This window comes from Staurois parvus, unplaced genomic scaffold (genome assembly GCF_062004578.1).
Source record: "Staurois parvus isolate SC_StPar_1 unplaced genomic scaffold, SC_StPar_1.0 ptg000488l, whole genome shotgun sequence".
NCBI classification, from domain to species: domain Eukaryota; kingdom Metazoa; phylum Chordata; class Amphibia; order Anura; family Ranidae; genus Staurois; species Staurois parvus.
Genome location: NW_028318284.1, coordinates 76109 through 98766, shown reverse-complemented (window position 1 = coordinate 98766; position 22658 = coordinate 76109). Strand labels below are relative to the sequence as shown.

Genomic DNA, 22658 nt, shown 5'->3' with positions numbered 1-22658 from the left:
AGTGACCAGAAAGGTGTGGACTGACACAGGGAAACACAGGTTTCAGGTATAGTATAATACAGGTTATTATTAGCCACCCAGATATATATATATAAACGCACAGTGAGCAAACCAACCTTCCAGATATATATATATATATATATATATAGATAGATATATATATATATATATATATAGATATATATATATATATATATATATATATATATACGCACAGTGAGCAAACTAACCTTCCACTAATCTTAGGAGGTGCAGGAACACAGGCGTAGTCAGGGCTGGAGAGGTGGAATGGTCAGGCCGGCCGTAGGGTTCTGTAACGACTGCCTGGTGGTATCTCTAGCGGTCCTCAGGGCAGGATTCCCCAGGGCGCGGAGTCTAAGTCCCAGTCTGTTATTCACCAGGGCCCCTGATGGTGGGGATGGACTTGGAGCAGACAGGAACCAGGTCGCGGCCCCTGAGTACACCTGCTAGTGATAGAGGGATCCGCCAGAGGTATGTGCAGGTACGGCTGGATCCGTGCAGGATGGATGGATGGCAGAGTAGTGAGCGTGGTCAGACGGGCCAAGTCAGCAACGTGCGGGCAGCAAGGTATCAAAGGAGCAGGCAGAGAATGGTCAAGGTCACAAGCCGGGTTCAGTAACTCACGGACAGCGCAGTACAGAGGATCAGGCAGAAGGATGGTCAGGGATGAGCCAGTAGTCAGAACAGGAGACGGTCAACAGGAATCAGGATCAGGCAGGGTCGGCAACAAGGTATCTTCTCACAGGAACTAGGAACAGGATACAGGGGCTCATGGGAAAACATACACCAAGGCCCAGAGCACAGGCCTGGTCATGCCTTATATACACCTTTCTGTAATCAGCCCCAGGTTTGGCTGATTGTGAGCTTCTGGCTGCTAAGAGCACCTGCTGGTCAGCTCTGGTACTGCAGCCCACACGGCAGGAGAGTCCCACCACCAGTGCTGAGAGCACCCGCTGGTCAGCTCTGGTACTGCAGCCCACACGGCAGGAGAGTCCCACCACCAGTGCTGAATCCATTCCTGACAGATGTCCACAATAACACCTCTGTGGAACTTCAAACAAGACAAGGTCCCATCCAGAAACCAAAATGCATACACTGCTATAACCAGTTTCTGGGGGGGGGGAGTTGGATATGAACGACCAGATGATAGAGCCCTACTTAGCCACCAGGAGATCATTCTCTTGGTATAAAAAGGTAGTCATCTACTTATTTCAGTTGGCATTGTACAATTCTTGTATCATCTTTTCTAAGTGCACACAAAGATCCCTATCCTTCCTGAAATACCAAGAGGAGTTTGTTATAGACCTTCTCTATCCAGATGGCCATGCCCTTGAACAAATTCACTCTGATCCAGTGACCAGACTTCATGAAATACATTTCCCTGATATCCTCCCTCTTACCCAAACAGGCTGCAAACATGAAAAGAAAATGTTGTGTATGTTCCAGTAACAGTGACACCTGATATTACTGTCCCCAATGTCCCTCCCAGCCAGGCCTCTGTACTGGAGAGTTCTTCCAGACCTATCACACATCATTACATTATTAGTGAAGATATTTTTCCAGTATCTGCCTTTTTTTCTGTATGACCTGGACTGTTTATTGACGATGCCTCTGCCTATCGACTGATCTATCAACCGCGTTTTTGCTTTCCACGTGAACTGACCTCGGCTTGTTAATCGACCATGCTTTTTGCCTGCCACCTAAACTGATCTTTTGCCCTGCCACTGTATTAGTGGGAATCAAGATAACACAGGGGTCTCATATATGTGAGGGGCTCCAGAATAGTTTTTCTGAGTGAAGAAAACTAAGTTTTTGGTTTTCTCCAGGTTCTGTAATTCTTTGATTAGGGTCTGCAGACCGGAGGTTTTGAAGAGATTTGGGTGGGAAGAAGCCTCTACCCCTGTGTCTAGGTCTTACCTGACCAAGTCCCTAAGCCTGATGTTTCTGCCTGCTACCATCTGACCCTTGGCAACCATGCCTCTGCCTGTCACCTGAACAGATCACACCTCTGCCTGTCTGGACCCTTCAGTGTTCATAGACCATATTACCGCCTGCTTCCTGCATGTCAGTACTGTATGGACAATGTTCCTGCTTGCTGCCTTAACCAGTCCTTTGTATCGACCATGCAAGACATCAACCCCACTCATCCTCTGCTGACAGCTGCACTACTAAAACCACAGGTGGGCTTTTAAAAATGTGGCCATTTTGTGGGTAATTCCATTGTCCTGGTGCTCCAGGGCCTTTATAGATGTGATAGGTAGTCAGGAAATTAGATGTACGTGATATTTGTTAGAAATATCTTATAAATTGACAACTTTGTGTAAAAAAAATATGTTTTCATTTTCTTTCCACATTTTCCAAAAACTTGTGGAAAAAAATTAAATGTTCAAAAGACTCATTATGCTTCATAGCATATACATCTGGGTGTTTGCTTTCCAAAATGGGGAAATTTGTGGGTAATTCCATTGTCCTGGTGCTCCAGGGCCTTCAAAAATGTGATAAGTAATCAGGAAATTAGATATGTAATTTATGCCTCTTGAACACCTGAAGGTGCTTCTTGGATGTTGGGTCTCTGTATGTGGCCAGGCTGTGGAAAAGTCTTACACATGTGATATCACCATACTCAGGAGGAGTAGCAGAAAGTATTTTGGGGTGTAACTGCAAGTATGCCTATGCTGTGTGTGAAAAATAACTTGTTAATATGACAATTTTGTGGAAAAAAAGCTTCATTTAACAAACAATTGCAGGGAAAAAAATTACAACTTAAAAAAAACTCACCGTGCCTCTTACTAAATACCTTGGACTGTCTACTTTCCAAAATGGGGCTTGTCTACTTTCCAAAATGGGGCTATTTGGGGGTAATTTGTAATGTTCTGACATTTTAGGGCTCAAGAAATTATATAGGCACTCAGCACATCAGGATTGATCAATTTTTCAATGATATGTACTGTAGCATAGCTTGTAGACACTATAACTTACACACAAACCAATTAATATGCACTTATTAGGATTTTGTTTAGCAAAGACATGTCACAATGTGAGACTGATTTTATTGGATATTTTTTTAAAACAGAAACTTGAAAAAAGCTTTTTTTTTTCAAAATGTTTGCTCTTTTTTCGCTTATATTGCAAAAATCAAAAACCTAATGGTGATTAAATACCACCATTTCATTTGGGTACAGTGTAGCATGACTGAGTGTCATTCAAGATGTGAGAGCACTGAAAGCTAAAAATTGGTCTGGGAAGAAAGGGGGTAAAAGTGCCCAGTATTGAGGTAGTTAAGGAGTAAACCAGGTACTCGGGATCAAGCAGGGATGTATTCCTCTCCAGCAGGAACTTTCACATTGTAATCTCAGGATTAGTAGATGGAAAGGTCAGGCTAAATCATTCACACAAGTCAGGCTCAAGGAAGATAAAATAGAGACTATATTGCTCACTGCTGCATTTATTAAAACTCAAATAACCACAAATATTGCACTAATAGGCACTGCAAATAAGTACAAAGTATCAAACTGTTGGATAAAACCTTATGTAGTCCAAAAACACAGACCACCAACCAGCTGCTGTAAACCTCTTACTCACAGTCTGTGTTCATCCGAGATTGCAAGACTTTGCCCTACCGGTTTCATCACAAATGATGTCATCAGGGAACCCCAGTATAACCCAAAATGACCCCTTTTTGGAAAGTAGACAGTCCCAAGTTATTTAGTAAGAGGCATGATGAGTGTTTTGAAGTTGCAATTTTTGTTGTCCCTTTTCTCTGGAAAATAAAGAAAGCCATATTTCTAACACACAGAATGGGCATACTTACAATTACACCCCATAACACATTATTCTACGCTTCCCTAGTATGGGGATTCCACATGTTTGAGACTTTTTGGTTGCCTAGGTGTATAGAGAAGCCCAAAATCCAAGAAGCTCCTTCAGACTTTCGAGAGGCATAAATTATGCATCTAATTTCCTGACTTCCTATCATATTTTTGGAGGCCAGGACAAGAGCATCACCCACAAATGATCCCATTTTGCAAAGTAGACCCACCAACATATTTAATTAGAGGCATGGTGTTTCTTTTGAATATCTCATTTTTTGCCACAAGTTTTTTGAAATTGAAGAAAAAAATGACTTTTTTTTTTTTACACACAGCTATCAATAATATCTCACACACAGCATGGGCATAGTTAGAATTACACCCCAAAACACAATCTGCTACTCCTCCTGAGTATGGCGATACCACAATGTGAGACTCCTTTGCAGCCTAGCCAGATAATGAGGCTCAAAATCCAAAGAGCACTTTCAACCTTCAAGAGGCATTTATTAGGTATCTAATTTCCTGACTACCTGTAACATGTTTGGAGGCATGATAAGTCTTTTGAAGATTTAATTTTTCTACCACAAGCTTTTGGAAAAAGCAGAAAGAAAATAAAAATGTACTTTTTTACACAAAGTTATAAGTTAGTATGATAGTTCTACCACACAGCATGGACATGCTTAGAATTACACTTAAAAACACATTCTGCTACTCTTCCTGAGTATGAGGATATGTGAGACTTTATTAGGAGCCTAGCTGCATAGAAGTGCCCAAAATGCAAGGAGCACTTTCAAGCTTGCAAGGGGCATAAATTATGTATCTAATTTCCTGACTACTATTTTTGGAAAATGTGGAAAGGAAATGAAAAAGTATTTTTTGTACAAATTTGTCAATTAATAGGATTGTTTTTACTATACAGCATAGGAATACTTAGATCTTAACCCCAAAGCTCATTCTGCTATTCCTCCTGAGTATGGTGATACCACATGTGAGACTTTTTCACAGCCAAGACACATAGACTATCAAAATCCAAGGAGCACCTTCAGGCTCTCTAGGGGCATAAATTGAGCATCTAATTTCCTGACTCTACATGCATCTGCATTGCCACCTACATCCAATCAGACCCACAAATACACCCCCCCCAGCCCCCACCCATCTAACGAACATCCACACCCACATGCTTTCCTTTGCCGACACTTGTTTCTTGGAATGGTTGCTCAATATGTATATATTTTCTCTCCTTTCATCTCCACTCAGTGCATTTAACACTCCAGCTGTCAAACAATGTATACAGTTGTGTATGCCTTTTCTTCAATGTACTTGTGTAAAACTTTGGAAAATCAATACAAAACTTGTGAAAAAAATTAATCAATTATTCCTATCTGGATGTTTTTTTTTCTATGAGAGGTCTGGAGATAATGATGAAAATGTACATCTGACCTTTCAGAGCACATGCAATGCTGTGGATAATTTACCTGGTCAAAGATGGCAGATCCACTTCAAAGGACATTTTTGCGTGGTAAATGAAATGTAGCCAGGTGCCGGTTATCGCATTATGCCTTTCAGGGACATATACAAGTGGGACTATAATTAAACCTTTTCCCCCTAGTGCCCACTACTGGAACTGCAACATCACTTCCTGTTAGCAGAGTGGATCCAGTTCTTCTGACAGCAGAGGATCTTAGAGGATCTTGGGACCTGTAGTCCTAGAGGGTGCTAAATGAACTATAACTACCAAAGAACTGGCAACCGAGAGGAATGCTGGGAGAGCAGATATATTCTACAGAAAGAGACAGGCTCACTCTCTTGGGGTGGGATTCAGAGCAGAACACAGAAGACAGATTGTTGGCCTGCTGTTGCGGGATTCTGCACATCAGTTCAGCACAGCAGTGATGCCGATCACCACACCGGGATCACAGCCTCTTTTGCATGGGGACTGTCAGTATTTGTTCTTCTCACAGACATCTCTGCTCACTGCACGGACAAGCCATCAGGTGGTAACTCCACACATCCCTGCAAAAAGCCAAGAGCCTGTGCAAGAACTCTTGTTCCTAGGAGGCCATGCTATCCATAGGATTGGTGAATTGGCAGATACCCAACTTCTTTCTGTCATCACTCTAGAAACACTGCATACAGACTCCTTTACACCTCAGTATCAGGAGATTTCTGCTTGGAGCAGTACCACAGCCTATCTATTTAACTTCATTGAATAACCAGTATTCACTACTTTTTATGGGCTCCACCATCGCTAGAAGTAGACAAAAGACACCACCATATCAGGAACTTTAAACAACACAGGACTCAAGTTGCAATCTCTAGTTAAAAGGGACTTCTCTTCTATAGCCATTGTAATTGAAATTAGGATACTTATATCTATTTATGACAGAGTATACATGTACATAAGTCTCTGCATCCACTATTATGGCGCTGATAGCTTAGTGGGAGCTGATAAGTCACCAAGTCTTTTCTTCCCCCTCTTACTGCTGGTGTTGAAGTTCAATGGTTGAAGTTTACTATTCATGACTGCATAATTTAAGAAATGTTGCTAGTTGATTATTCCTATTTTAGCTGAGTTCTATTTTTATGCATTGACTGGGGTTGTATATTCTAAACCCACTATTCTTGTGGTACTCATTTGAACAAGACTAATATAAAGGTGTTACTAAAGAACTGAGTCTCTGACATTATTATACTATACTGTAATATGTCTAAACCCACAGTATCAGAAATGTCGGGAGGCTTGCAAGGTCAGGGCAACCACTGGGGACAAGATTTATCAAGTGGCCTCTATGGGGGTAGCGCTACAGAAACATGGTTACACAGAGAGTGTGGACCACATAATATATTACATGTAGCTGGGTTTAAAGCTGGCTGTGTATGTGAATATAATACGGTTTTCATTATATACCTTAACCCAGTGTTGTCATCACTAGATCTCTCTGCTTCTTTATACAATGCGGGTACATACTTGGGGAGATTTACAAAAACTGCAGCGTGCAAAATCTGGAGAAGCTCTGCACAGAAACCAATCAGCTTCCAGGTTTTAATGTCAACATTTAATTGAAAAAGCTGAAGTTAGGCCTCTTTCACAGGGGCGTTCCGTATGTCCATTTTTCATCTGTCCATTTACGGATGAAAAACAGAAACCCATGTATTTCTATGGACTAGCAGATGTAAACGGATTAATATCCATTTTCATCCGTTAATGTCCGTATCCGTTAATCCGTTAACATCCGTTTTTTTGAACAGAAGAAAACCCTATTTTTCTTCCACAAAAAAAACCCTGAATGGACGAAAACGGATGTAAACGGACCAAAAACGGATGTAAACGGATGAAAAATAGATGTAAACTGATTTTAAATGGATGTAAAACAGGTGAAAAAATGGATGTAAATTCATCCATTTTTTCCTATGAAAAAATTTGACTGAACTGATGAAGAAAAAAAAGGACCCTTAGAAGCTATTATGTTCCAGATTCTGAGTGCTCTAGTTTTAGTAAATCTCTCCCCAATGGCCGGTAGGAAGGGCTAGCAGTGTGCTGTACATAGCTTCCTGAAAACATCAGAACACAAGCAGTGGGCTGGCTGTAAGGGGAAATTGGGAGTTATGCAAATATCAAAATGTCATGATGGGTTGGTGTCAGTCTGGAAGAATATTATAAATGTACCGGTGGCAGTAAGAATAACAGAATGTGATTGCAGTGAAAGCCAGGTAAGCAATGTTAAAAAAACATAACCCTCTTCATCAATAAATGTTTCTAAACACAAAGATAACTTGATATGTAGTTTTCCTGAAACTTTTGTGTGTTTTTAATTGGTACTATACATTTTCTAAGATATATTGGTAATTTATTGTATTGCCTAAAAGATTACCAAATCAGGAAATTTGGGCCTTTCCCCTGAAAACTCAAGCTAGTTCCAGCTGTTGACTTTTCAAGGGTGAAAGTTGGCGATTGATGGTTCGGTTGAAGGAATCCATGGATGGAACATACTTCTCCATAGGCAGAGTGAGCTTCCGGCGGGAATCAACACATTTGTTGTCCAGGTTTAGGGAGTTTTCCTTACATTTTATATCTGCTTCAATGCGGGCAAGATGTTTGTAGAGCGCATCCAGTGCATCCCTGCAAGAACACAATAACAGTGCTTTCACTTGTGTTTTCTGCGCAGACTAAGCTTTTTTGCAACTCACAAAGCCTTATTCAGTTAGATCAGTTGAAAAAAAAAGTTTGGTAAATTGTCAGCAAGCACATCATTTGAATTATTAATACACTCTACATAAAATTATTTTTCTGTGACTTTCACATTTGTGTTGCTGTAATAAATGTAAAGCTTTGTAAATCTGCCACTAGAAGCAGGGTAGATTAGCTTTTACAAGGACTCTCACCCTAGGACCCTCTTGGGTGAAGTTCCGCTTGAACAACTTTTGAGGTCAGATATCAAGCATATAGGGAGTGTTTAGTTTTTGGTTGGCTGACTGATAGACTTGCATTATGAGAAGGAGTAGTAAATCAGTACTGTTGTATAGCAGGAAGCAAAGTATACTTATATATTTAGGTTTCACATGCATAGGTTTAACCCAGTTTTTATATCCAATGGAATTGACACCACAGTAAATATCTGGAGTATCATATCTCAATAAATCTTTGTCAAATGAATAGGTGTCAATGCCTAACAGTTAACAACCTCCCACTTATTTTTGTACGGACTTAAAAAAATTAGCTTCAAATTTTCTCAGTACATATCAAGTTTTTTTTGTAATTCCTTTATTTTCATAGGACAAAGCAAGTACAGACAATGATCATTCACAAGTGGTTACTCAGGTAATACAATTACATAAGAGCAAGGCAAAACTTAGGAGTATAACAGGCAGCAGATGAGCGGTATATCAACACCACATGAACTGTTTGATATCCATGAGACAGAAATATGGGCTCTGTATCAAGTCACACGGGCACCTAACAGCAAACCATGACCAATGAAACCAATACAGCATGCTCTGCTTTAACTTGTAATGTCAGTGGCTCTACGGACACAACAGAGTAGGGCATGGCAAACAAATTCAACATTTGGAAGTTCCCAAAAGGAAAAGGGGAGGAGTAGGGGAAGGAGAAAGGGTAGCAGAGTCATCCCTCTCCCACCACAGGATACAGCAGGGCAGGCTTCACTGGGAGGCGGACAGCTCATTGAGGTAGGAATCAGTGTACACAAAATAGTTCTGTTGTCTACAAATGTCGGAGCAGGACACCTCTGTGTTGAGCACGGTGGCTGTGAGGTCCTCCATATCCCATGAAACAATAACTCTAGCAAACCAAAGATCCTTTGAAGGAGGCTCAGTGCTCCTCCAACAAATCGGACTGCAAGCCTTAGCTGCATTAAAAAGCTTAATCATAAGGGAAGATTGTATTTTTAATAGGTCTCTCTGTCAAGTGTAACAGGCAGGCTGCTAGGTTATCATGCAAATCCACAGTCGTAAGCTGTTTAATGACTGAGGTCACATCTTGCCAAAATGGCTAGATTCCCGGGCACGACCAGAAAATATGGAGCATAGTCCCAGCCTTTGCACCGCAGCGCCACCATGTATCTGGGATCAGTGGGGAGATACGGTGGAGTAGGGAGGGGACCCCGTACCATTTGGTAAGTAACTTGTAACTGGATTACTGAACCCTCATGGCCATAGAAGACTTTTGTGCAAAATGAAGGATTTTCTTCCTCTGGCTAGGGGTGAAACTCATACCAAGTTCAGATTCCAATTTTGTGAGAAAAGGAAGTGTGTAATCCTCGCCAGGGTGTGTTAGAGTGGCACAGAGTAAGGAAAGGGAGTGGTGTATTGCATCCCCCCTGTGACACAACGATTTGAATACAGTTAGCGGGCGACTGATACCGACAAAGGAAGTGGCACAACTGAAGTCCACCCCAGAGATCCAGGAGGGATCAGCCAGGCAAGGAAGATCAGCGGAAACCAACCGCCCTTCTGATGTTAGAATGTCAGATACATGGGAGTAACCTTGAACTTGGAAGCAGTGAAAATTACCCTTTTGGAGGCTGGTAATAAATTCTGAATTCTGGATTGCCTATGATAGGTGAGGGAAGCGGAGAGACCGCAGTATTGTGAGATGTCGCCCGTGCAACTCGGGGAGTGCTGCCAAGGGTGGGATATGTACACAACACCTTAGGTAGCGGGGATGCAATCCAGGGCCAACTGAATACGGTACCCTGTCCTCCATCTCCATAGAGACCCAGAGTTTTGCATTTTCAGTATCAAGTTTACACAATTGAGTCATATGACTAACCAGCATGAGTTATCACTAATATGTCTCCCCAATAATATCCACTTTACAAATTTATTTTGTAATTGTCTTTAAAGGGACATTCTTCTTCCCACTTACCACCAATGTAAGCAGCATTTTTCCTACTGGCCACCAACATCTGGGGCATTCCTCCCATTGACCATCAATGTAAGAGGCATTCCTCCCACTGGCCATCAATGTAAGAGGCATTCTTCCCATTGACGACTAATGTAAGGGGCATTCTTTCTGCTAACCACCAATCTAAAGCACATTCTTCCCACTATGAATATAAGGGGGATTCTTTTAGCTGACCACCAATGTAAGGGGCATTTTTTCCACTGGGCATTAACATCAGATGTGTTATTTTTCACACAGTCTTCCACTGTAAAGAGGCTTTCGATCACCCACTGGCAAGCAGTGTATAGGAGTATTCTTCTTGACCAACAATAGAAGGGGCATTTTCCTACCACTACAAATGCAAATGTACCTGGCATTCTTCCTCCCATGGACAACCAGTATAAGGGGCATTCTTTTTTCCATTGACCACCAATGTAAGTGTGCAATCGTCCTGTCCATTGACCATCAATGTAGTGATATTCTTTCTGCCACTGGCCACTAATGTGAGGGTATTGTTCCTGCAACTAACCACCAATATAAGAAGTATTCTTCATCCAACTGATCACCAATGCAAGTGACATGCTTCCTCCTACTGAACACCAATGTAAGGGGCATTTTTCCTACAGTCTACAAATGTAAAGGATACACATTTTGCAATATTCTTTTTTAGAGTCCACGCACACTGGCTTAAAAGAAATACCAGTGCTCTTGGTAGAAAAAAAAATGCTAATTTTGAATGTTTTCCTGTACTAGCGTTTAGAAGCGTTTGGCCTTTTTTTCTGCCAGAAAACTCTCAAAAATGTCTCTAAATGGTGAGCTTAAAATATGCCTCTAAATCTCCTAATGTGCATGGACACATAGGAGAACATCCATTGCTTCTACAGGCAATAAGCTAAACTCCTCTAGGAGAAACATTTTTTTTTAAACCAGTGTGCATGGACCCTTAAATAAACTTTATATACAAAATAGCACAACAATATAATATGCATGCAGCAACTTCATCTCCAAAATTTATGTTGTAAAATTTTGCAAATTTTATACAGTAATAGAAATACGACAGGTTATGCTGTAGATAATTATCTCTAGCGTTTGGTATTTATTTATTTCCTAATATATTGGTACCTGAGAAGCCAGAAAACCCCACACAAACACATGGACAGCATACATCCTCAATGATAGGGCCCTTGCTGTAACCCAGAACTGCTAGACAAGAGTGCTTACTACACCTCAAAATGGGCCTTTGCTTATCCAAGCTCTAGTAGGAGCTAAAAAGGCTTTTATATTTTTTAAATAAAAGAAAAAAAAAAACACGTTTAACATCTCAAACATGATATTACTTACTGTGACTGAGCGATTTTTTGCTTTAATGCAGCAATAGTGCCCTCTAGCTGGTGGACCTCATTTGTCAAACCATACTGCACCTATGATTTGAAATAGAATAAAATACTGAACAGACTACAGACTTTGCTGTTTTCTGAATACAAGCACATGTAGGAAAAAGACATAGAATACCTGATCTCTACAAAGATCCACATTGGGTCTATAGGTACGAGTCTCAAGGCGTGTATGAGCTAGCTTCAGAGGTCCACTCTTCTCTCTGAGATCACACTCCAGACGTCTTATGTCTTCCTCCAGTTCCTCTATTTCCTCCTTAGTCTGTAACAATAAAAAGACGATATCAAAATGGTCCTCCATTTTTTTTGTTATTGCTTCAAAGAGGAACTGAACACTGGAAGCTGGAAATAAGGTAGGTAAAGGGCAAAGGACTATTCACCTATTCTGTGGTCTCCCTGCAGCTGTTCTTTACAAACTACTCATTTTACAATCTATCTTTCCATGTCTCTGTGTGAAAGCAGCCAGTCTTAATAGAGGTAAAGTTTTTCTTCCTCATATCAGAGTCTCCAGCAAAGAGAACAGTGTGCAGCACACTAGTGATATCACTGCATCTCACTCCAAATCTCCAGGCATGTTTTTTTTCTTTTTATATTGTTTCCCGCATAGGGCAGCCCTTTTATTTTAATGGGCCACCCTATGCATAAATGCAGAAAACGCTCACGCACCTTTTTGAGCTTTATGCCTTTTTTAACCGTCTGGTTTTTCACGTGCAAAAATACACATCTTGCTGCATTTGCAGTACCATTACCTTGTGTTTTATAGTGTGAATATCTCACTCTGCAGATTTACAGCTATGAAGCATTAACACCCCGGTCACATCAAGCTGACTTTGAAATCATGCGACTTACAGTGAAGCTGCACAAATTCAAAGTGGGGATATGTCGATTTCAGGTGCGATTTCCAAGACATCTGATACAGATGTCTATGCAAATCGCACCAAAAGTAGTGCATGTAGTATTTTTTAAATCGATGCGGCTTCGACCAAGTCGGAACCGCACCGATATGACCGCTCTAATAGCGGACAATAGGGTGGGACTCGGCATGTGATTTTCAAGTCTCAGGGCATGCAAATTGCATGCCAAGTCGCACCCAGTGTGAACAGGGGGTAAGCACAGGAGTTCCTAGGCATCCTAACATACCACACTGCTATCTTTCTGAAGAAATTAAACAAAAGGAAACATTTCAGCGTACTAATTAGGCACAATTACCATTTCTAGATCTTCCCTAAGGGATGGTTCACACCAGGAATCGCGCAGTAGTGTACTGTGCATTCCTGTGCGATTCACATGCAGCTCTGTGCTGGTGATTTCAACCCATTCATTTTGAATGGGCTCAAATTGCACCGCACTGCACCGAAAGTGGTGCATGCACTACTTTTGGAAACTCACTGCAACAGCATCACATGGTACTTCTATACGATGCAATTCAGAGCGGGCAAACACACCACGCTTGCAACCTGCGTTTGGGGTTTTGAACTCAGGTTTCCCACACTGCGTTATTATTATTATTATACAGGATTTATATAGCGCCAACAGTTTGCTCAGCACTTTACAATATAAGGGAGACAGTACAATTACAATACATTTCAGTACAGAAGGAATGTGAGGGCCCTGCTCATGGAGCTTACAATCTAAAGGAAGGGGGAGATGATACAAAAGGTGATAGCTGTGGGGGATGATCTGGTGGAGGTGATTCAAGTACAGTTCTTAGGTGGAGGTGGGGTAGGCTTCCCTGAAGAAGTGCGTTTTCAAATATCGCCTAAAGGCAGACAGGGTGGAGGCTGACCGGACATGCTGTGGTAGGGAGTTCCAGAGGATAGGAGAATGGCTCTGGAGAAGTCCTGGAGGTGAGCGTGGGAGGAGGTGATGAGGGAGTTAGAGAGGAAGATATCAAGGAGGAGCGGAATGGGCGATTTGGCCGATATCTGTGGATGAGGTTGGTGATGTAGCTAGGGGCAGTGTTGTGGATGGCTTTGTAAGCTGTGGTTAGTATTTTGAATTTTATACGTTGGGTTATTGGAAGCCAGTGGAGGGATTGGCAGCAGACGCTGATCGGTTGGTAAAGTGTATGAGTCTAGCAGCAGCATTCATAATAGACTGAAGGGGGGGTAGCCTGTTCAACGGTAGACCAGTGAGGAGGGAGTTGCAGTAATCGAGGCGGGATATAATCAAGGCATGAATAAGTTGTTTTGTGGTGTCATTGGTCAGGAAGGGGCAGATTTTGGAAATGTTCCGGAGGTTGAGGCGTCAGGATTTAGCCAGTGAGTGGATGTGGGGCCCAGAAGGAGAGGTCAGAGTCTAGGATTACGCCTAGCACCCTGGCATAAGGGAAGGACCAATGGTTGTGCTGTTGATCTTAATGGTAAAGTCGTGAGTGGGGGATCAGGGAGGAGGAAATATTACAAGCTTAGTTTTTGAAAGATTGAGTTTGAGGTAGTGATGTGACATCCATACAGACAAGTATACACAAAGAAAGAAAACAGAAGAAAAAAAAAACTAACAAAGCAGATAATTTCAGGTATGCAAAATAGCTTAACCATTAAGAGAGAGCAGTGGAAGTAGTGGTTACCAGGGGCAAAAGGAGGCTGTTAGCTGCAGGAAGAGCGGGAAGTTTCAGAAGGCGATGGAAAGCAGTGGTTACCAGGGGCAACAGGAGGCTGTTGTCAGTTGCAGGAAGTTTCAGAAGGCGATGGAAAGCAGTGGTTAATTTGGCGCAAGGAATGCCAGCCTGTCCCCTCGCCAGCCGTCCCCTGGAATGTTATGTTATGGTGTGAACCAGCCCTAAAACATAAGAATTTACTTTGTCTCTCTTTGTCTCTCTGTCTTAAATCCAAAGTAAACCACTTACAAGGAGCCTTAGCCAAGATGTGCAAGTTTGCACAGCATATATGCACATTAAGAAAGGGTGCCCTCCTCGTTGCTTCATCACCACCCCTGCCATCTTGTCCAGGTCTTCTTTTGGGTGTGGAGTCTTGGCTAATAGAAATCCCACACGTGCACAAGGAGATACTTTGTCCCAGCAATTTTGTAGGAGATACTTTGTCCCAGTTCTAGCAGGGAGAGAAAAATCTTTTATGGCAGAAGAGACACAGAGAATCTCTTCTCCCATAATTGAAAATTCACTTAAAGAGGCGCTCTCCCCCCAAAAATTAAAAGTCAGTGGATACAAGTATACAAATACTGTAGCTGCTAACTTTTAATATAAGGACACTTAGCTGCCCAGGGATCCAGCACTGTCCTCACCCGAGCTGATTCTTCAATTGGCTTCAGGTCCAGGCATCTTAACTAAGGGAAAACAGCTTGCGGCTTCACAGCCAGCTTCCCACTGCACATGTGCAAGCTGTGCTGCGCTTTGTGAATGGGATGTGTCCCAGAAGGCTGCGAGCAACGAGGGGGGGCTGAACTTCCATTTGGATCGTCTAGGCGTTTCAGGTGGAAGTGGGAGCAGGTACCTATCAAAACCAGGTACCCCCCCCCATAAAAAGTGCCATTTATTAAAGAGAGGGGGGGCAAACAAGTGGTACTTTCTTTTTTAGTTCTGCTGTACGTTTAAATTTAAACATCTGTTTAGATATGATATGAGCCACATAAGGAGTACATTGTTTTCAGTAGGATGGCTGGTTTTTAGACCTGAGTTGTTAGAAACAGCAATAAAGCACAACAATTGTATAGCAATGCATAGAAGGCAACATAGCCCAGGTATGGTATAAACAAATACAGATAAAAGTATACATTTTACAAAGAATACAGGTTTTTGAATATTACCACTTACTGATAAGAATATTTACGTCAAGGTATTCTCATTTAGGTGTTATTTAAAAAGAGACAGTGAGATTTAACATACCATCTTTCACAAATCGGAATATGTAAGGGATTGTGTACATGAGAAAATGCAGCATGTTTTCAATCAGCAATTAAAAGATATGAACTTTGGAACATGTCACATGTTCTACTCGCTTTAAGCCCTGGTTGACATCTATGCGGCCGTGCGGGCCGCATTTGTGCAGGCACAAGAGCATGCATACTTACATTGGTCCAGCTTGAATCAATGTAAGTATGCAATAAAGATACAAGGAGTCAACCTTTATAGCTCTTTTGTTGTGTTTTTCACTTCCCTCCCTACACAAACTAAAAGTAGAATGTGTTTAGTACTTACTACTGTTAAAATAAAATAACATGACATGAAAAACAGACTATACAGAAAACTCACATTTTTCTCTTGCCACTTGAGTTCATTGTGAGCTCTTTCAAATTCATGGATCCTCTTCCTGAAAGCAAATTCCACAGCTTGTCTCTGAGCTTCCAGTTCATTATTAGTCTGTCAGTAAGGAAACACCAACTCTATTTAACCACTTCAATACCAGACACTTTCACCCCCTTCCTGCACAGGCCTTATTTTTTTTCAGTTTTCATCACTGTCACACTTTGAATGACAATTACTCATGCAACACTGTAACTAAATAAAATTTGTATAATTTTTTTTAGACAAATAAAGCTTTCTTTTGGTGGTAATTAATCATCACTGGGTTTTATTTTTTGTAATATAAAGGAAAAAAAGACAGAACATTTATGAAAAAAAGACTTTGTTAGTTTCTGTTATAAAAGGTTGCAAATAAATTTTCTTTCTTTTCTTCTAGTCAAAAGGACTAGTGGAACATCTCAAATAGATTCAAACAGCTGCTTCTGTAAGATAGCCAACACCAAATTTAAATCCCAAAGGCACAAGGGTAGCCTGACAGGACGGACTGTACAAATCACCAACTGTACAAAGGTCCGAACCAGGGAGTGCGAAGCAATAGGCCTCTGAAAGAATACAGACAAAGCTGAAATCTGACCCTTCATGGTGCCCAAGGCCTACCTCATTTTCACGCCTGACTGGAGAGGAGAGAATCCTCCTAATCACTGGGATGCCATCCTTTGCCCTCTCACCAGGAAATGTGAGACTTACAGAATCTGTAAAAGATTTCTGGAAACCAGCTTCCTAGTGTTAAACAGTGTAGAAATAACTGGACTTGAGACCCCTCGGTCCCTCAAGATCTTGGCTTCAATGGCCACACCGTCAAATTTGTGGACCGTAAAGAAGGGTGCCATATTGGGCCCTGAGAGAGTAGGTCCGCCCAGACTGGAAGGGCCCATGGACCGTCCACAGCTAGTTTTACTATATCTGCATACCAAGCCCTCCTGGGCCAGGCCAGGGCTACCAAGATCACCAATGTTACCTCCTCTCAGATCCTTTGTAAAAGGCACGGCAGAAGCTGAATGGGGGGGAAGGAATAAATTAGGGAGAACTGATGCCAAGAAGTAACCAGAGCATCCACCCTGAAAGCGATCAGATCCCTTGTTCTGGACACAAACTTGTCCATCTGGTTGTTGAACCAGGATGCCAATAGATCTACTTCCGGGGTACCCCAACTCTGGCAAATTGCCACGAAAATCTGTGCAGGGACCACTCTCCCGGAACCAACTGCTAGCAACTAAAAAAATATGCATGCCAGCTCTCCAACTCCAGAATGTAAACTGCTGATAGAGGCAGCACATGAAGCTCTGCCCAAGCTACAATGTGATTCACCTCCTCCTGGGCCATCCGGCTGCCGGTGCCTTCTTGGCAGCTGATGTAAGCCACGGCCGTGGCATTGTCGGACTGGATCCTGACTGGATATCCATGTAACCTGATCATCTAAAACTTCAGAGCAAAGCAAACCACCCAAAGATCCAGCCAGGCTATGAATAAGGTCTTTTCTGGACTTGAACACATTAGTGTGGGTCATATTATGGAACATTTTACACTTAGTTTTCAATAAAGAAGATTTATTTACTTTTCACCTTGCTGCTGACATTCATTCACAAGTATCTACTGGGAAGCAGATGGAGACTGCTAGTCTGGCATGGTGAAGCACTATACCACAGCCTGGGAGAGAGTAAATTGTGTTGCAGCACCCTCACCTGTGTGGATAGTGTATGCTCCTTGAGTAATAGGTCGTCCAGATACCCTAGTACCGATATTCCCTAAGCTCTAAGTAGGCCCAATACTGGAGCCAGAACTGTTGTTAAAATGCGTGGGACCGTGACAAGCCCGAAAGGCAGAGCCACAAATTGAAAATGATGACCGTCTACCGCAAATGAGGTTGGAATATTGGTGCATGAATGTATGCGTCCTTGATGTCTATGGATGTTAGAAAATCCCGTATCTGCAGTGAGACTACTACTGAATGGACTGATTCCATCCAAATCGAACGAACAACTAGAAATTGATTCAGAACCTTGAGATCTATTACAGGCTTTATATCTCCATTTGGAACTGTGAACAGGTTTGAGTAGAAGCCCCTGAACTTTTCGCTTGATGGCACTTCCACAATTACCCCTTGGGACAGCAATAGATCGAGAGCTTGATATAAAGAATTTCTCTTCAGCTGGTTTGTGGGTACATTGGACTTTAAAAACCAGGGAGGGGGAAGTACCCGGAACTCCAGTCTGTACCCCTGAGAGATCGTGGAAATGACCCACTTGTCCTGAATCACCTCTTCCCAGGCACTTGAAAACTGCGAAAGCCTCCTTCCCCACCCGTACAAGTGGGGTGTCCCTTCATAACGAGGACTTAGGGTCAGCCTTAGCGGATTTCTGAACCCATGATTGCCTTTTCCCTTGGCCCTGAGGCATTGCTAAACTAGCAATGAAAGGGGAATCCAACCAGCAATTTTTTGCAAGGTAATTCTGCTGACCAGCTTTTCAACCTGCGCATGTGTACTGAGAGGACAGCCAATTGTGAAACCTGCTGTATTGAATCCTTAAGGGCATCCACAGCAAAGCACAAAGTGTGTGGCAAATACGTCACCTCCTCAGCAGAATCCTCTCCCTGATCAGGAAGATTCTTAACCAACCGTTTAAAATGGTCCTTCAGGAATTGACATACGCCAATTGCCACCACCACAAGTTGTGCAGCCGACCCAGCAAGAGCAAAAGAAGCCTTCAATAATGATTCCAACTTCTTATCAGCTGGATCCTTAAACACTTGGACATTGTCCACTGGACAAGTCCAACTTTTATTCAAGGAAGGCATGGCTCTTTGAACAGCCAGCATACTCCATTTTTTAACAAATTTTTCCTCCATGGGATATAGCAAAGAAAACCTATTGGGAGGAACACATACTCTATCTGGGTGACCCCAGTCAGCATACAGCATACACTACCTGCTATGTGAGCGAATGCAATGGAAAGGCTTGAGCATTCTGTGGAGGCAGCATCGAACCCAAGGAGGAAAGTCACCAATCCCGCCGCAGGGCTCTGCTAATAACAGACACACAATCTTCATCCATCATGGTGGGTCTCATCATGTAAGGACCTTCAAGGATACAGTCACCCTAGGTCTTGTATAGCGCTGTGCCGGAAAACCGCCTTGGTCATTAAACAAAATTGCACGGGGATCTGTAATGCAGGGCCCAGCATCAAAAATGCAGCATTACAGGCAAAACTTTGTTGGGTCCTCCATTTTCCATACAAGGCTCAGGTACCATTTATTTTAGCGTACAGCCATCCAAATGGATCAAATTAACCAGTCCCTTGATCTTTATAAGAACCATTTCTGGGACCAAACCACATTCCCATAGAGAACTAAACTTCAGTGACCATCACCTTCCAGACACTGGCAAAAAAATTGAGGTACCTCCAGAGTAGGAGGGGTGATATAGGGGAACACTTTCTGTCTGTTTTGGTCTGCCAGTAGTGCATAACCCAGATAGTAATGATTATAGCCTGCTCTGTGTCCCTTGATGTACAATAAGGAAAAGGTTTTCTTTTTTTCTTCAATTTTGTGCTTTTTTTAAAAGGAGAAGTGTGTAAATATAGCTTAAATGTGTAAAAATATTAATAAACAAAACAAAAATGAGAAAAAGGTTTAATGGCTAATTAAATAGAAACAAACTTAAAAAATCACTAGGATAATAATAGATAGAGATGGAGACTAAGGTGTTAATTAAGGCTGATTTGAGTAAACTAAGGGTTTACTTTAAGAGTTTAAGGAAGGAATATTTTGTTTAAAATAAACAAACTTTTTTTTGCTTGTCAGGTTTCTTTAATTGACATGATCTGCAGATGAATGAACAGAAGGATACAAAAGTAATAATTTGCTGTGTACTGGGAGGGGGGTCCTGGAAGGACAGAGAGACTGGACCTGCTATACACCTCTTGAGTACAATGATGATGTTTTTTGGGTGTGTGGAGCACACCCAGTGTCTGAAACTAGTTAACCACTGGCCTACCGGGCACTTTTATCCCCATCCTGCCCAGGCCAATTTTCAGCTTTCAGGGCTGTCGCATTTTGAATGACAATTGTGCGGTCATGCAACACTGTACTCAAATGACATTTTTATCACTTTCTGAGACAGATAGAGCTTTCTTTTGGTGGTATTTAATCACCACTGGGGGTTTTTATTTTTTGCTAAACAAACATAAAAAGACCGTAAATTTGGAAAAAAAATAATAATAATTGCTTTGTGCACTGATGGGCATTGATGAGGCGGTACTGATGGGCTGCACTGATGGGCACTAATAGGCTGCACTGATCATCAAGGCACTGATGATCAGTGCCCTGATTATTAGTGTAAATGTGCCCTGTTAGAATTGCCGGTTACTGGTTCTCCTTTCCTCACACTGTGATAGTGCATGAGGAAAAGACTGTTGATAACCAGCAAGTCTGTTTACACTGTGATCAGCTGTGACTGGACACAGCTGATCACATGGTAAAGGGCCACTATGATTGGCCCTTTACCTCGCTCTGTGATTAGCTATGTCCGAAGGACACAGGGATCACAAATTGTGCCCCCTGCGTGCCCCGAGTGTGCGCAGGGGGGTGGGGTTCTGGGAGGATGTCAATAGACACCTTCCCAGAACTAGCTGACTGCACTGTAGCTGTCATTCGGCTATAGCATAAACATACATTTAGAATCTATTTTAAGAAGACATCTTTGTTTACTTCATGGTACCACTTGAACATTTCTATTGCAAATGTAAAAATGTCCATGCATGACATACTACTTAATACATTCACAGCTCTGCCTGAACTCTAAAGAAACTTCCTCCCTGAGGGCCAAATATTGGAACTGCTCCAATTTGGGATGCATATATTGCACTTATTGTTGGTCTTACTTATGGAAGTGTCTGAAACAGGTACTGTTTATGTTGTCCATAGCATGTAATCGCATTCCTATTATACACTCAAGAGAGCTTGCCAAGGCAGCACAGTTTGTAACTGTAATGGACATTATAACTTCTTTTTTTCCTGTCCTAGTGTTTGACCCTTGGTCTCTCAGTCTTCAAGGTTCTCTTATATAATGATTTTTCATTCTAAATTAGAAAGCAAGTTTGATACATGCCACTGCTCTGTGAATACATTTACATACTAGCGTGGCTCAGCCCTGCCCCTGCTCTTTCCTCACTGGCTCACTGGCTGTGATTGACAGCAGCAGGAACCAATGGCACCTGCTGCTGTCTCAGCCAATAAAGAGGGGGAGTCCCTGGAGAACCAACGCTCTGGTGCACGTCACTGGATTGGAATGGGGCTCCGGTAATTGTTTTTGCTCAACACAAAGTTTTTTCCTTCATACATTGCACTTAAGTTTAACAGACAATAGTACAATTATTCATATAAGCTGATTCCAGTTCTCCTGACTCCTTAGCACATTTTGCTCTAAATTGTAAGCAAATTCAAGATTTGATTGGTAAATTTTGCTTTACTTGGTGATTTTGTCATGTTTTGCTTATTGCTCCAGAAGGAAACCAAAGACATTGCACAGGAAAGAACAAAATTAAAATGTGCTAGTTCTTCAATACTATATTACAACAGATCTTTGTTTGCGCTCATTTAGGAATAAGTGCACACAAAGATCCATGGTAATATGGCATTAAAAACATTTTGTAACAATTTTAATTGTAATTCCTGTGCAATGTCTTTAAACTTTGTGGTTTCCCGATAATGCAATGAGCGAAACATGTCACAACCACCAAGTAAAGCACAGTTTACCAATGGCATCTTAAATCTGCTTACAAAACTTGCTAATGACACCTGGAATTTACTTATGAATACTTTAGGTGTACTATTGTCTTGTGTTCACTCATCACGGTTTTAAATGTAATATATTCTTTTGCAGGGCTTTTCTTCTCAGAGAATAGGTGCAGGAACTCCCCCTTTCCAAGTCACTTCTTGGCTCAGCCTCTACCCACCTCTGAACACCATTCCTTGGTTCTACCCCCTAACCATCTCCCAGTACCATTTCATTGAAAGAATACAGAACCAAGTATCATTTTGTGAATGGAAATTAATGTAAAGTAAACTGCATGGGATTTGTTAATGATAATAAGAAAAGCAGTAAAAACAGACCTCCAGCAGCAACAATAGACCCCCCCAGCAACAATGTACCACCCATAACAAAATACCCTTCCCCCCAGCAACAACAGATCGCCCACAGCCAAAATCAATGGACCCTCCAGCAGCAAGCAGTAATAGACCCCTCCCTCAACAGTAGATCCCTCCCATCAATTGACCCCCTCCAGCAAAATAAGACCCAGCCCCAGTAACAAAAGACCCCCAGCAGCAACAATAGACCTTCCCAGCAGCAAAAGACACCCCCCACAGAAATAGATCCCCTCCAGCAACAATAGACCCTGAAGGACATTCCAGTACCCATTGCCATTACATATATTCGGTGATGGAGGTGCCAGAACTGCGTTCCACCACATTCCCGCTGAAAAAAGCCCTGTTCTTTTGCATTGTGTTTTGTACAGTAACAATGAATTTTATTGTAAATTTTTTTGTTTTTTTTTATATTGGCACCTTAAAAGTCCCATTTTCTTTTGATTGTTGAAATTTTGGCTAATTAACGGGATGTGGTGTAGTCAATTTTATGGAGACTTTATTACCTGTGCAATAGTCATAGCAATGGCCTCTCTCAACTGGGCAGAGGCTCGGACTTCAGCTTCTGCTCTCTCTTTGTTGTAACGGCTAAATTGTTCCCATTCTTGAGGAGTGGTTGTCCTGGG

At 41.9% G+C, this 22658-nt stretch overlaps 1 protein-coding gene across 1 annotated transcript in view; it reads right to left on the bottom strand.

Moving 5' to 3' along the window:
* Nucleotides 1-7615: 7615 nt before the first annotated feature.
* Nucleotides 7616-22658, bottom strand: part of TEKT2 (tektin 2) — a 39555-nt gene continuing 24512 nt past the window's right edge. Inside the window, exons 6-10 of the mRNA XM_089689636.1 lie at nucleotides 22539-22653; nucleotides 15838-15945; nucleotides 11746-11889; nucleotides 11575-11654; nucleotides 7616-7950 (exon numbers count right to left, since the gene is read on the bottom strand). Coding sequence (XP_089545762.1) covers nucleotides 7737-7950; nucleotides 11575-11654; nucleotides 11746-11889; nucleotides 15838-15945; nucleotides 22539-22653 — 661 coding nt within the window. The 3' untranslated portion in view covers nucleotides 7616-7736. The remainder of the gene's footprint in view (nucleotides 7951-11574; nucleotides 11655-11745; nucleotides 11890-15837; nucleotides 15946-22538; nucleotides 22654-22658) is intronic.